The sequence below is a fragment of the Pseudopipra pipra genome, chromosome 4 (assembly GCF_036250125.1).
Source record: "Pseudopipra pipra isolate bDixPip1 chromosome 4, bDixPip1.hap1, whole genome shotgun sequence".
Taxonomy (NCBI): domain Eukaryota; kingdom Metazoa; phylum Chordata; class Aves; order Passeriformes; family Pipridae; genus Pseudopipra; species Pseudopipra pipra.
This window is the reverse complement of record NC_087552.1, coordinates 51471063-51485971: the sequence shown is the minus strand read 5'-3', so window position 1 is coordinate 51485971 and position 14909 is coordinate 51471063. Positions and strand designations below refer to the sequence as shown.

The following is a 14909-nucleotide window of genomic DNA, read 5'->3' as shown; positions in this document are numbered from 1 at the left end:
TGTAAATTCAAAGGGGTTCTTGTGCCAAACACTGGGTGACTGTGCTCGAGGCTCTCTCTTCTCACAGTAACTTCACACTTTGAAGCTGAACAGCAGAACAAGGCCACAGATCAGACCAAAACATCCAGAACATCAAGGGAAACCAAAGAAGTGGTTAAATGTGAACATCAAGAAAAAGGACCAAAAAAAAGGACATGAAAAAGTGTTCATCATAACCCTTGATGGCTGCTTTATCTATGCTGTGGCTGTAGTAGGCTCTTTGGAAATATGATGCTCTGAAAGTATAAAGGGGACCGGATTTCTAGGGAAAAGTAATATCTTTTATTAGATCATCCAGTAGTCAGGAAAAAGAGTCAAGCCTTGGGCACACAAAACCTCCTGGAAAACTTGGCTGACTTTTTCAATTACGTTGATATTAACTCTACCCGTAAAACCCACTTTGCTTTGGCTACTTGCAGCCACTCTGAATGCTGTCTCTACAAGTGATCAGCTCTCTACATTTGAGGATGGTTTCCACCCCCACCCTTCTGCTGTTTACTGTAGTATGATCTACTGCTGGGCTAATGAGGCAAGAATAATCACTGCCTCATTGTGCTTCATCTTATTTATACCTTTTCACTACTTTCAGACTGGTTTGTCTAAAACCATGCAGCAAAGCTGGGACCACCAGAAGGCAAACCCTCATTCATGATTTTGGGCCTTTCCTTTAACCACCTGGAAATATTTTCTTCCTTTTAGGTCAAAAACTGCAAGAAAATCATGCTGACAATAACAAAGAACTGCTTAATATCCTGATATATTAGATGGTCTAAATCCAGGTCTTACATGCGGTTCCACAAATAGGTCTTTAATTTCACTATTGGGAATGTATCACAGCCCTAGTAATTTCTATACAGAGGCAAAAGATTAGGAGACACTTTTATCCTCGTATAGATGGATTAATTTGCTCTGTTCTTGATGGTCTCAAAACCTTAAAGAGCCAACGATAACCTTGCCAAACTCCTTCCAGAAATCATCTAATGATAATTGCAAAACAAGAAAAAATAACACACTAAATGAAAATGTTTCTCTTCAATTGAACTGAAACCTGAAAATGTTTGGTTAATGATTTTCCATAAAAAAATATATTGGGGAAACTGAAAAAGAAGTCATACTGCTCCAAACCCCAAAAACTGAAACATGAATTTTTCTTCATTTATTCTGTAGCTGGAACAATTAAGATTTCACACAAATTTAAGTATTATTTCAGTCAAATCATATCTTTTGAGAAAAAAACCCTTGACCCATGCAAAACCCAAAATATATGCAATATTTTACCCATGTAATTGTTTTTCTCCAGTGGTTATCTCCAAAGAGTGATGCTAGGCTATAGGCAAAAAGATCCTACAGAACTGGAGGGCTTCTACAGCAACAGGGCAGTGAAAAATCTTATTTTCCATGTCCAAAAGCTACAGGAAGATATGTCTTCTGTAATATTTGTTAAAAAAGAAAAAAAGTCATTGCCTTTACAGCTGCTGAGGAAACACTCTTCTTCTCAGTAGCATCTTTGTGAGCCTTGCTCTGCAGAACTAGAGGCAGAGATGTATAGCGGTAACTATTTTTAGATCGCAAACTCTCATGGATTTTAAAAGGGCTTTTGCATATGGAAAGTAAAAAAAAGAAATGCAAAGTATTTCAGGAAAAGGATAAAATGATTCATATTATACACCACAAAGGAGGGGTTGGTGCTTTCATAGTCTGTTGAGAGGGTTGCTAGTGGGAGCCTCAGTGAGCATGGGGACAGCACAGTGCACATCACCACTGCCCCAGAGGGTCTCCTGCCAGCCTCATCGAGCAGCTCTGGCCCAGTTCCCCCAAGGACGAGAAGGAAACCACTATGTAAAAAATATCCTGCTCTTTCAGTGGCTTGGTGGAGACAGTATGGCAGTATGGCAGCCTTCATGCCCATCTAGCTGCCTCCTCAGTTGCTTCTGCACCGCACTCATCTCCTTCCCTGGCCGTTTGGATGCCCAGCATGAGGTGGACAAATTCACAGGGAAGAAAGTTTGTCTTCCATCATGACTTTGATAGATGTGGGAAACACTCAGCAGAAGGCTTTCTGGCTCCCTCCTGAGGCATGCAACATCTTGATGGGCAAAGAAAAAAAGGGCTCAGAGAATGAGTGTTGCTCCTATTTACACACAGAGTTGGGTATTTCAAGTAACAGAAAAATTTCTGCCAGCTTTTTTGGTAGTAGAAGCTCACTGGAACAAAATCAGCACTAGAGACAAAAATAATTAGACATTGCCTTTAGTTGATTTTTGATTAACTTTGCTCAGTGGTGGCTGTGGGACTGCCTGAGGAGCTCAAACCTCTGTCCTACCACATAGCAAAATCTGAGGCAGCTTCTGTGGCTCTTACTGCTTCTCCAAACACGAGTCACTTCAGATCTATCTGTATGTCACCCAGACAGCAACAGATGCATCTGATGATGATTATTTGTTGGCAGATGAAGTCCTACGTCCTTGCACATTTACTTTATCTTTGTCTGCTTCCTTTGATACACTGTTAACAAGGGGTTTCATTACTCCCGGGGCGTGTAAAATGACTATGATTATGCATGGTTATTGCTTTTAAAGGAGATGAAGGGTAACTATGATGACCCAGGTAAATAATGGATGCTTAACTCAGGATTAATCCTAGCAAAATACAGGTGATCACAATGGGATTCAATTGACTAAGAACTAAAGAACATGAATATAATTAATGCCAATCAAAATGGTCTTATGGAAAGTAGATCTTGTCAGACTAACCTGATCGTCATTCTTTGATGAGATTACAGATTCACTTGAAAAAGCTGGGTTGAACAATATAAGACACCTAGGCTCCTTAAGGGCATTTAACTTACTACCATGAGTTAGCTGATTGTAAAAGGACAAACACACAACATCAGTAGACTAGAACATATATAGATTAGGAACTTGCTACTGACAACTCAAGTATTTGTCATTGTGGAAATCATCATTAATAGATGTGTTTCTAGAAAGGTTCAAGAGGGTCTAACAACCTCATTACCGTTCAGCATTTCTAACCAGGACACAAAGTTAATTTAAAAAGAATAAAAAAAAATCTGGATGATACAGAAATGGAAGAATTGGCAAACAGTGGGCAAGCACGGCAGGCAGAGCAAACTGGAACACTTAGTACACGAACACCGCCAAATACAAAGTACACACATCTAGGAAGAAATGTGCACAGAACGAGAAGCTCAGCAGCACGACCAATAGTCAACTGACCAGGGCAACCACGGGTAGGAGCAAAGAGACTATTCACTGTTGATCAGGCAGACAGGATTGTGTTGTACGCATTTCCAGCGCCCAAATTTTAAAGAAACGATCAAAAGGGGAGAAAAGAACTGCAAAGAAGTATTCAACTCATCTGAGGAGTTTCAAGAAGCTCTGTTTGCTTTGTTTATCTAAAATGGAAATTAAGTCAGTTTTCGGTCTGTAAGTACCTTCAATCAGAAGAAGTACCAAGACTTAGAGAGCACTTAATTTAGTGGAGCAAAGTATAAAAGTCAATGGCTAGAAGCTGATTTCAGGTAGTCAGATGGGGAAGAAGGCACATATTTTCACCAGTGTAATTAAGCACTGGAACGAAGTGTCAGGGTAAGAGGTGAAACTGCTGCTTACCAGTGTCTTTAACTCAGGACAGGAGGCCTTCTGGCATACTACTTGAGTCAAATGTAAATTATGCTTTAGTCAAAGTCAAAAAGATTACTACATTCAGTACTGCATTCAGACTGAATGAAAGCTGTAGGTCAGATTACAGATCCTAAATGATCATTTTTGGTCTTACACACCTGAAGCTAGGATGCAGCAGGACTTGAAGTGCACACACTTCCCTTTGTCATGCAGTGTTTCCAGATGATGTACTAATCACTACTGAAACCAGTGAGAGTGCATGTGTTATGGTAACTCTAGATTTTGGGAGGGGTGAGGGAATTACTCTAAATTTTGGGTTTTCTCTGCACTGAACAATGCTTCTTATGGGATTTGTCTACACCCCTATGGACCAATGCCCAAAAGAAAAACACAATGTGATATTAATAATGCATAATACATCACTGATAGCTGGGGAGAAGAATTATGAAGACTGCTGCTTGCTTTTTGCTCAGATTTTCAACTGCTCCTCCATATTTGGGCAGTAGTTGGTTACTGCCTTCTTTCTGCATAGTTAGCAGATTTCAAGTATTTTCTTTCTTGCAGCCCATGCTATATTACATGTTTTTCTGCCATTTAGAGATTAGTTCATTTAATTTTGCATGGATCTACCCTAAGCACCTCAAATTCAGGTAGCAAAGGTGCAGCTCTCTAGTGTTTATACATGTCAGAAGTGCATTGTATGCTTCTTTTCTTTGCTAAATTCCAATTTGCTTTTAGTATTGCTATTTGAGGTGTATTTTCGCCTGTGCTGAAAGTTGAGAAGATATGGGTCCAAGATACTTTGCTCTTATCCAATACCACTCGTCAAGCATCTTGACACATCTTAACAGTGAGAAGTCCTAGGTTTAAAGGGCAAGAGAAGCTTTTTGCATAGGGGGTTTCTATTAGACTGGGTGTTTCTGTCTCCTTCCTCTCTCTCTCCCAGTGTCATGCAGGTAGTGCTGAACTGGAAAAATTGTTGTTGAGCTTTTTTATTAGGTTTTATTTGAAGATGAATGGGAGGAGATGTATTAATCCTTCTCACTAAGCTAACAGCAATTTAAGAGATACTATTCAAGTTAAAAGCCAAATTTATTTCAGGTAAAAGTATGGATGTACCTTTGAATAGTTTCCTTAAGTAACCAAAAAAAAGAGGCCCAAAAGGGAATTAGTCTTATAAGCTGCAATGTTACTTAAAGAACAAGACAGATAATGAGTTATAAAAGCGTATGTTTGAAATTACTGTGACAAATCACCTGATATGTGGAATTTGAGATTCCAAGTACATCCCTGAACACAGCTCACTCAAGGTTTATAGGGATGAGTATCAGCAGACAATTTTCCACTGGGCACAGATATAGGAATTTTGGCTGGAGACAAATTCCAGTGTCCGAAATGACTTAAAAAATGACTAGAACTTGTAACAAACTATTACCCAAACTATTTTAATCACGGATTGGCAACATTATATGGCAAGAGATTATTTACCTGGAATGCTCTCCAACTTTCTACGAAGTTCCTCATTTTCTTGTTGCAATGAAATTACCTCCTGTTCTAGCTCTTGACACCGAGGGCAGTAACCTTCTTCTTCTTCCTCCTCCTCCTCCTCTGGAAGTGTAGAAGACGATGGATGACCATGAGATTCCGATGTTGCTGGAGATGTCCATCCACCTAAAGTGTGTACTGGAGAGGTTGAAAGTGGATCCACATCTGCCAAATGGCTAAAATCACTTATTGATGAGGTGTTCTGAGAAGGGAAGCTCCCAGAAAGCAAATAGTTCTGAAGGGAATCAGTAAAAACTCTCAGAAAGGCTGAGGTTTGTTGTTTCTTTTGCATATACTGCATCTCTATGTCTAAAATGTCTGACGTCTGACTATGGACCATTTTCCCAAGCTGACATTGCTCTTGTCTTTCGCTATAATTTGGGTTTTCCTGCTTTATACAAGAAATCATGGACTGAGAGTGATTGTTGTCCAGTAGTTTTCCACCACAATTTAAGAGACTTAGAACCCGGCTGCATTGTTGGGCAAAGGCATCCAGAATCATTCGACTCTCTGCAACAAAAGAAAACATGAATCACAGAAACCTAATGCAAAAGGTTATGCCAGGCAGTAGCAGCTCGATGAATGTACACAACCGTTTACAGTAGCATGCATTTTATTTCTGAACACATTAAAATTATGGCTTCTGCTTTAATACTTCTGCAACACTGTGATTTAAAACAATCCTGACTTTGTTTCTATTTTGAGAGTGCCCTTGCGCCCTTGCTGTTAATCAGAAATGCATTGTGATGATAGACACAGCTTACTGCCATCTTCTTTCAGAGGGATTAAGTCAGGAAAATGGGGAAGAAAATACAAATTCCATCCAATTTGCTACAAGTAAAATTTCAAGTAAGTACTTTTCTGAAAGTCTATTTCAAAATGCTGGAGAGCATTGTCTGTACATATTTGCAGGACTTTGCACCACATTTTCATCCTCTGCCCTGTTCCTCTCCAACAAGGCTTCCAAGCTTTGTTTTTATTCCTTTTCGGTTTTGCTGCAGTTGTTTGACATTGACACTTCACACAACCCACACCCAATTCTATGGACTTTGCTTCTGTTCCTTATGCTTTAGGTTCCAGATACGTTCAAGAACAATCCAAAACTCCATGTGATAAGCAAAAAACCCTCTTCTTAAGTAAAGCAAAGACATCAAATGTACAACATGAAGCTCCTCTGGTCAGAGGAGGAATTTTTTTCTGTCCTGCTGACCTCCTATGAGTTTGTGGGCAGGCCAGTATCACACAGTGGGCAGCAGTGTGAAGTTCTTCAAGATGCTCTGGATACGATCAGGAAAATCTACATGGAGATGTGCAGCAGTTTCTGAAGACAGCAGCTCAGCTCTGGAAGTAGGATAAGGATGCTGCACCTAGTCAGCCTTACCTCTAATGACAGGAGGTGTCACACCTCAGGGAGCAACAGCAGCTACAAGCTAAACCTACATAGTAGGATGATCTATTTCTGCAATGTCTATGTATATAGCTCAAGTCGCTGTAATGCTTCTTGGACTCAGAAAGAAAATGACCAAGACATATGTGATATGACCTGTTAGGTTCCCCAATAAAAATAATGTCTTTTAAATTTTTTTTAGCTTATTCATAGCTGAGTTCCTCTAGGTGTCTAAACAGATGTAACTAACATTTTGCATATGAAAAAAAGATTGGTGGATTAAAGTGCTGCCAATTTTGGAGAGCACTTCTCAGGCAGCCTTGACTTTTAGAAAGTGATAAATGCATTTACTTTTGAAACCTGCCACAGATGCATGAGACTAAGCACCCCAGACCTTCATTTATCTTAACTTCATCAGTAGAGATGAAAACATAGCCTCATCACACTGATAACACATAAATAACAGAAACATTCAGAATTCAGGCCTTTAAGAGGTGGCACTTCTCACAGTACTTCTTCACAATCCAGAAGATACACTGTCTTGTGGGAAATCTCCTTCACACTGAGGTTAGTACAGCTGGCCTGAAGAATATTTGAAACAACACTAATTTGCATTTGCACCATCTTCCAGATCTCTGCAAAGAGGACAGGGCTGAAGCAGCATACAAATGCTTTCAGTCTTGAACACAGTCAGAGGAGTCCTCCCTGGCACAAAACCCGAGGATGTGATCTCCTGAGGGCTTAACTCTAAGAACAGTGATGTGAGGTGGACAGAGCAAGCCCAAGCCCAGTGCTGGGTCATGAGGTTGCCCAAGGCCAAGCAGGGACTGCCCAGCAGCGTGTGAAGGACTGGACTGGCCTAAGGCCACTTTAAGTGTCCTTACAGTCAGCCTCCTGTGCTAAAGAGCCATAACACATCCCTGTAAATGGGCTCAGATGAACCAGGGCAGATTTCTCCAACACACCTTTGGTGCAAAGCATGCAACACCCTCTGTCCACACTACAAACTCCAAGGAGCCAAAATGCACAGGCACTGCCACTCCCTTTGCAAGTGGGTGCCAGTAAGGTGCCAGGTGCTCTGTAGCCTCCATACCTGCTGTCTCTCCCTCTCTTTTTCTGCACTAACGTAAGGCCAGCTGTCTTTAACTCTTACAATGCAAATAGCACAACAGATGTAATATAAATTAGAAGAACGGAACCCCAGTGACATGGCAGCTTTCTAGCTGGGATCTGATAAACCAAAGGAAAATCAAGAAACTGAAGCATCACTAACAATCTCAAGTTGTGCTTTCTTTGCCTTATTTCTTCCCACATTTCCCTTTAAAATTATTTCAGGATGATATCGATTGGAACTTTGCATTCCTACTACAGAACAGTTTTTTCATTAATTTTAATCCTATAATCTGATTCCAGACCTAAAACTGTATTTCCTGTTTGTATTTTAATCATTATTGTTCCTGTTGACAAAACAGTTACTCGTTCTTTGCATATCCTTGTTACAAGGGGACAAAATATGAATGAAACAATAGAAAAGGGATTAGATTAATATAAGAGATGTTATTCTACTATTATGGTTTCTCCTAAAAACCAGCAAAAAGTAACCTGACATTCAAAATACTAGTTTTGAAGAATGCTATAATACACACATCAGTAAAGATGAAATTAATTATTAGTTTTGTTGTAAAATGTAATGCATTAGGCACATTCCCTGTGATAATGGCTTAAAATGCAACTGAAATTTTATACAGAAATGACAGTATTGATTTAGTCTTCAGTTCAGTATCTGATCTACTACAAAGAAACAATAACAGCAATTACTGTTTTTTTTTCTTAACTTCATCCCATACTCAAAGACATAAAAATGAGAGTCATGACAAAGCAGGGCTAGGTCACAAATGTTTTTTTTTTGTGGGTACCACTGGGCAGCAACAGCGAGGGACGCTCTCAGCACACATTCTGGAAACATCTGGCTCTGTGCTGAAGTGGGTAGCAGTTTGAAACGACTTCTACACCAGTTATAGTGCATGCACCCACAGTTTGAACAACCCTAAATGATAACTACAGTTATTTTTGTGATAGAGAAAAAATAAAAACAAATGCTGCCCATTTAGCATATATTGTAGAAATTGGGATTTCAGCTTTTACAGACTGACTGTAATTAGAAATGCAAGCACTGTGCAACATCTAATCACTTAAGAAATGACAAAAAGTTGTTTTTATGTGATTACTACTGAATAAGCACCAATATACAATTCTTAACTGATTTAATGTAATGTATGTATTTTCTATGAAAGTAGGATTCTATTGAAATCATTGCACTGGACTAAAACAGGGTAAAAAGTTTATTACAGCCTTATTGTGATATTCCTTTTCCTTATTACCATGCTCATCAACCATGTAATTCTAATGTCCCAGGCCCCACAGTCTTTAGTTTTACAAAACAGAACTTCTATTGACTTTAACTAGACATTTGCCTGAAGGTGGACCTGCTGGATAAGGCCCATAAAGCACTAAGAGAGCGGGATTAAATTGCTGAAAGTGTAAGTATTTGTAACTAGATTATTTGAGACTACAAGCAACCAGAAGATACATATGGCAAACCAGGTATCAACTCCCAGATACAGCATTCATCTTTACATCTTTTTCTCATTGATGCTGAACTACGGGAGCCTCTTAGCTATTCAACTGCCAGACTGAAAACAGGGTTTAGTAAGAGCAAATGTCTGAAACTCAATCTGATGACTTACACTAATGCATCAGAAAAGATGCCTGGAAAAATTGGCAGGTATAACTTCAGCTTTTCCTACACCTAAGTATCTTTTCAATACTTAGACCAGACAGCTTTATTAATAAGGCATTGTGTTTGGTCTCAATGGCTCTGGATTCAAGTTGTGGCTTTTCCACAGTTTCCTTGGTATCCTTGGGCAGCTGGTTTAAAAAGTCATCTTTGTAACTGTTGAGTGGCTAAGAATACCATACATTCTTCCCTGCAGGGAATGTATTCATTGGTATTTAATTTTCAGCAAGATTGTGAAGTCCAGGTTCCCTAGCAGTTTCAATCATCTCACTCTTCACCTTAAAGTGATTCAGCCCTCTCACCTGATTATTTGCATTTCTTGATTTGATTATAATCATATTTTTATTAATTGAGATCCTGGGGCAGCAGCCTTGTACACCCCAAAGTAGGCTTTATCTAAGCATAGAGACTTTATAATTATGTTTTTAGATATGACCACTGCTGTAAATATCTACACTTGGGTCACAAAATCGAGACCATTTGACACCTCCCATGACTATGTGATGCTTTCTTGCGCATTTTGCATAAAGATCACTGAGACAGTCTGGCCATTTCAGTACTGATCTGACAGATGTACTTCCAGATGAGGGCTCCCAGCTCCTCAGTTAAGGCCAAAACAAGGATCTTCACCTTTGCTGTTCACTTAACAAACTGTTTTTCTGTCTTGGCAGGATAGAGCTTTATGAACTGGTCATGTTAAATATGCCAGGTTGCTGGCACTGGTAATACCTCTAAGACAGCTCTGCTCTTCCTTCTCTGCTTTCCATGAAAGCCCACCTTAAATTTTAAGCCCCAATGTAAGGTCTACATCACGCTTTCCTAAGGAAGATGAGTTTCTTTGGTGGATTACGATACTATTTAACGTACATGCTACCAAAGACAAAGATACACATTGTCTTCATAGCAGGAAAATAATCAGAATAAAGAATTAATGTTTCATGTAAGAAAATGGGGCTTTGAATGCATCCATATTTGTGGCTCACAGCAGCAGCAGCGGTCAGAGTAACCACTATTCACCAGAGGAGAGAGAAGGGTTGTGTTGCAGTGCAGCATTTCTCGTAGCAAGATGACATTTCTCAGGCATGATTTTTCCCTAGATGATGGGACCTCAAGCTAGATTTTTCTTTGCTGTGGCACTAGGTGGAGAATACCTGCTTTTCCTCCTTTCCATCTTCCTGCAGTTCTGATGAAGTCTGGAAGTGAGGGTAGTCTCTTAGAGAGGGACTGAGGAAGAAACCAGTCACTCTTGGCAAGAGCTGCAACCATTAGGAAAAGCTGCAAAAATATGGAAGCATCCTTACTTGTGGCTGTGTTTGAGGTGCCTGCTCCGGAAAGCAAACTTGGAGCTCTGAATTTCATGGGGCCAGAAATGCCATGTCTGAAGATTAAGAACCAACTGCGCTAAGTGTTTAAGTTGCAGGCACAGTTAGGCATGCCAGTAATGGTGTTTTACTAGCCATATTGCTCACTGTTGCCTGCACAGGTGAAGAGTATCAGCAAAAAGATCTCTGAAACTGGGTGTCCCTACAAAACCATGACCTACAGCACTCCACTCCTTAATTCAAGTGTTTACATGCCAAGTGCCAGGGATAAGCTAATGGGAAAACTGTGAAAGTCATGGATGGTGACTGCCTTGTGGAGAATGGACATGCAGCTGGACACCTGCTAAGAGAAGGACCTGTCCCTCCCTACAACAGCCACAACTTGAGATGAACCTCTGGCTAAGAGGTGTTCTAGGCCTCTGCCCCTTGCTCCTGTGGGAAACCCAGAGATGCTGGGCAAAGTGCAGAGTGACCATGCATGGAACACATGCAAATGGTCCCACTCCTCAGGGGCAAAACCCCAGCCCTGCCTCCCGAGAGGCATCTTGAGCTACTAAATTGGCTCAGACATTTGTTAAGAGGATTTCAAGGCTCTGGTCAATGTGAGTACTTCCCATACATACAGCTCTGGGGTCCCAACTAGCTCCTTGCTCAGCTTACCAACACTATGTCTCCTCCAACAAAAGGTGCATAGTATTACTCCATCACCAAGCAGGAAGGATCAGTGCATAGCTCAGGAAAGCACCCTTACCTCCAGGATTACAATACCCAGGAGGTCTAAACCTTGCCTCTTGCTTTATAGAATCACAGAATATTTTGGGGTGGAAGGGACCTTAAAGTTCATTTATTTCCAAACACCCTGCCATGGGCAGGGACACCTCCCACTAGACCAGGTTACTCGGAGTCCCATTCAACCTGGCCTTGAACACTGCCAGGGATGGGGCATCCACGATTCTGGGCAACCTGTTCCAGTGCCTCATCACCCTCACAGTAAAGAATTTTTTCCCACATATCTAACCTAAATTTCCCCTTCGAGCCCATTACTCCTTGTCCTATCCCTACAGTTCTTCTTCAAGAGTCCCTCTCTGGTTTCCTTGTGGGCCCTCTTCAAATGCTAGAAGGCTGCTGTGAGGTCTCCATGCAGGCTTCTCTTCTCCAGGCTTAATAACCCCAACTTTCTCAGCCTGTCTTCATAGGGGAGGTGCTCTAGTCACCTTACCTTCGTGGGCCACCTCTGGTAACAACTATCAGCCTTTGGTAAGAACTTGTACAAAATCCCACTTCCACACACTGTAACAAGTTTTTTGGTTTGTTTTCTCCTGTGCTGTTTCTCTTGGTACTTAAGTCTGAGCAAAGGGTATGTTGGGACCCATTTAGGAACCAAAAGTAAAAGTAAAGCCTGAACGTACAGATGAAGGGGCAGGGACTTCAAAGAACTTCAGTGCACAAATGGCACTTCCTCAACTATCTCTTTCTTTAGCACAGGACTGAATCAATGACAAACTCTGTAGTCCGCTCTAGTGCCTGGTTAGTACAATGTACACAGGCAGAAGAGAGTCCAAACTTCTGCTCACCAAAGCCCAGAGGGCTTTGCTGTGAATATGGCGTTGTATATCATCTACCAGACAGCTGAATGTTTTCCATGGTGTAATCTGCTTTTGTAAAGAAATGTAGGTGTTACATTTATCATCACTGTTTTGATTGTGAGCCACATAGAATACCTAAGTACCACCACTTGGGCATTTCAAGAAGTAGTTTCATGAAAAAAGATGACCTTCTGCCACAGATCACAGAACTATGCGTCAGAGATGTGAATTTTCAGGCTAATCTATTCAGGTATTAAACTTTTTTGGTAAAGTACTTGAATTATTTGTAACAAGACATGATAAATTCCTCCAGTACACGGCTGCTTCTAAGTGAAAACAGGCATTAAAACATAGCCATATATCCTATTAACTAGCGTATCTCCCTGTTTAGTAAGGAAATGTCATCACATTTGTTACAAAGGCAAACAGCAACATACCAAAACAGGATCCAATTTTTCTAAATAAATAAATCAATGATGTGTCAAAAATTAACAGATGAGTTAATATACCCAATGTTATCAAAACCAGATGGTGCTTCATAATATTCATCCTGTTCAGTCAAACCCTGAATATATTCTGGACCATCAGTATATAAAATAGGATGCTGCTATTTGTGATGGCAAACAAAAGCAATCATGCCTGCCAAGCACATACTATAACAGGCAGCATTTCAGCTCTGCTAGACAGAAAGTAATTAGAATGCTTTTAATGTCCAAAAGAATGATGCTGATAGGCTGCCACAGATGTGTAGATTTATGAATATTTATATGGTGGTTTATAGCTGACACTTTTATCAGTTGAAGAAGATAAAATATCTGCCTGACTCAAAAGCTTGACAGTCAGGTTAATAAAATCTCATTAAAGAGAATGACCTATGCAATTATATAGGATTTATTGTAATTCATTTTTGATTGTACTCTGCTTAAAGATGCAATTTCCCATTTCCTGATGCCAAATTTAGGTTGCATATCAAGATCTACGTGGTTTTTAACTCCAAGCCATCACTAGAAGAAAGATACACGTTCAGCATCACGGTATCTTACACCTTTGAAGGAAAAAATAAAAATAATTTGATCTCCTGTTCCTCGCTGCATCTTACGAAAACGGTGCAGGCAAGCAGCCGATCTATTTTCTTTCTGTTAAAATCACCACCTCTCCATCAGCAGCCTCTCCATTACCAGCAGCTCCTCCGGCAGCCGGCCCCAGTCTGCCGCCCTCCCCGGCGGAGCGGCCGGCCCGGGGGTTTCCCCGCCTGTCCGCCCCCCGCCCCGCCGGCAGCGGTGACAGCAGCGCTCCCTCCCGCAGGTGCGCACGGCCGGCGGCGCCCGCCCTGCCAAGTCCTGTGCGGCTGTGGCACAGTCCTCACCGCGACCCTTCCCCGCCCGCCCCGGGAACTTCAGCCGATGCCCGACCGACGGGCGGACACAGCCGCCCGTCCCGTGACCCCGCACCAGCCCCGGGGCGCCCGGCGCCGCCAGCCCCCAGTCCAGGACCCAGCGGGGGTCAGCCCGCCGCCGGCCGCCCGGGAGAGGGGCGTGCGCGTCGGGGAAAGGGGAGCCCGCAGCCCCCCTCCCGCTCCTGCCTGCTGCAAAGTGCCCCGCGAAGTTGCGCGGCGGAGGAGAGGAGTTGCGGGTACCTGCGCTCAGCTCCGCGCCGCCGCCCCCCGCCGCCGCCGGGCAGGGGCCGTAGCGGCCCGAGGAGCTCGGGGCCGGCGGCGGCGGGCGGGGGTGGCCCTGGGCAGCGCCGGGGGCGGCGGCGGGGCGGGCGGGCCCGTTGGGGAAGGGGCCGTGCGACGCGTAGGGCAGCGGCTCGGCGGCGTGCGGGAAGGGCTGCCCCGCTCCGCGCCCGCGGGGCACCTCCACCATGGTGGGTCTCTCATAGCGCTTGGCCAGCGCCGCCCGCTTCCCGGGGAAGGTCTTCAGGACGCTGTAGGGGCCCCGCTGCTTGTAGATTTTGGGGGTGCTGGGCCCCTCCTCCGCCGGCTGCATCTCCTCCTCCATCCTCCGCCGCCTCCCCCGGCGCGGCGCGGCCCCGCTCCAGGGCTGTGTCTGCCGCCGCCGCGGCTCGTCTCTGTGGCACGGCGGAGCCCCGGCGCGGCGGGGCGCCGGCCTGATTGACAGGCGGCCGCGCCAATGCCTGGAGGGAGACGGGCGGCGACCGGCAAGTGTTTAGGGTAATGTCTGCTAATGGCAGCGGGGTGGGAGGCGGGCGCTGGCGGGGCAGCCACCGCCCCCGGGCCCCCTCCGCGGGGCAGGTGAGCCGCAGAGCGGGGGGCGAGGGGCCGCGGAGCCTTTTCCAGCTCTGCTCGGCACCGCCCGGCTCGGCACGGCCGGGCCGCGGGGAACGGCCCCGCTCCGCCCTGCCGAGCGCCGGCCGCCGCAAAAACTTTGTGTCCCCTTGGCCGGGCGCGGAGCCCCGCCGCCCGGCCGCCCATCCCTCCCTTTCTCCCTCCCTCCCTTCCTCTCCCCGCACGGAGCGAGCCGCGGGCCCGCCTCCCCAGTTATTAGGGGTGAAATAAATAATGCCATAAATAAAAGTATTTGGGAGTCCAGGACCTGTCAGAGTTGATTAGGGCACAGAGGACGTTTT

General features: G+C 43.7%; 1 protein-coding gene across 2 annotated transcripts in view; it reads right to left on the bottom strand.

Moving 5' to 3' along the window:
* Positions 1-14414, bottom strand: part of BEND4 (BEN domain containing 4) — a 32914-nt gene extending 18500 nt beyond the window's left edge. The window contains exons 1-2 of one of the 2 annotated variants that reach the window (XM_064652939.1): positions 13957-14414; positions 5172-5738 (exon numbers count right to left, since the gene is read on the bottom strand). In XM_064652939.1, the coding sequence (XP_064509009.1) occupies positions 5172-5738; positions 13957-14320 (931 nt within the window). In that variant the 5' untranslated portion in view covers positions 14321-14414. The remainder of the gene's footprint in view (positions 1-5171; positions 5739-13956) is intronic. The other variant, XM_064652937.1, reaches the window with a different exon arrangement.
* Positions 14415-14909: the final 495 nt, after the last annotated feature.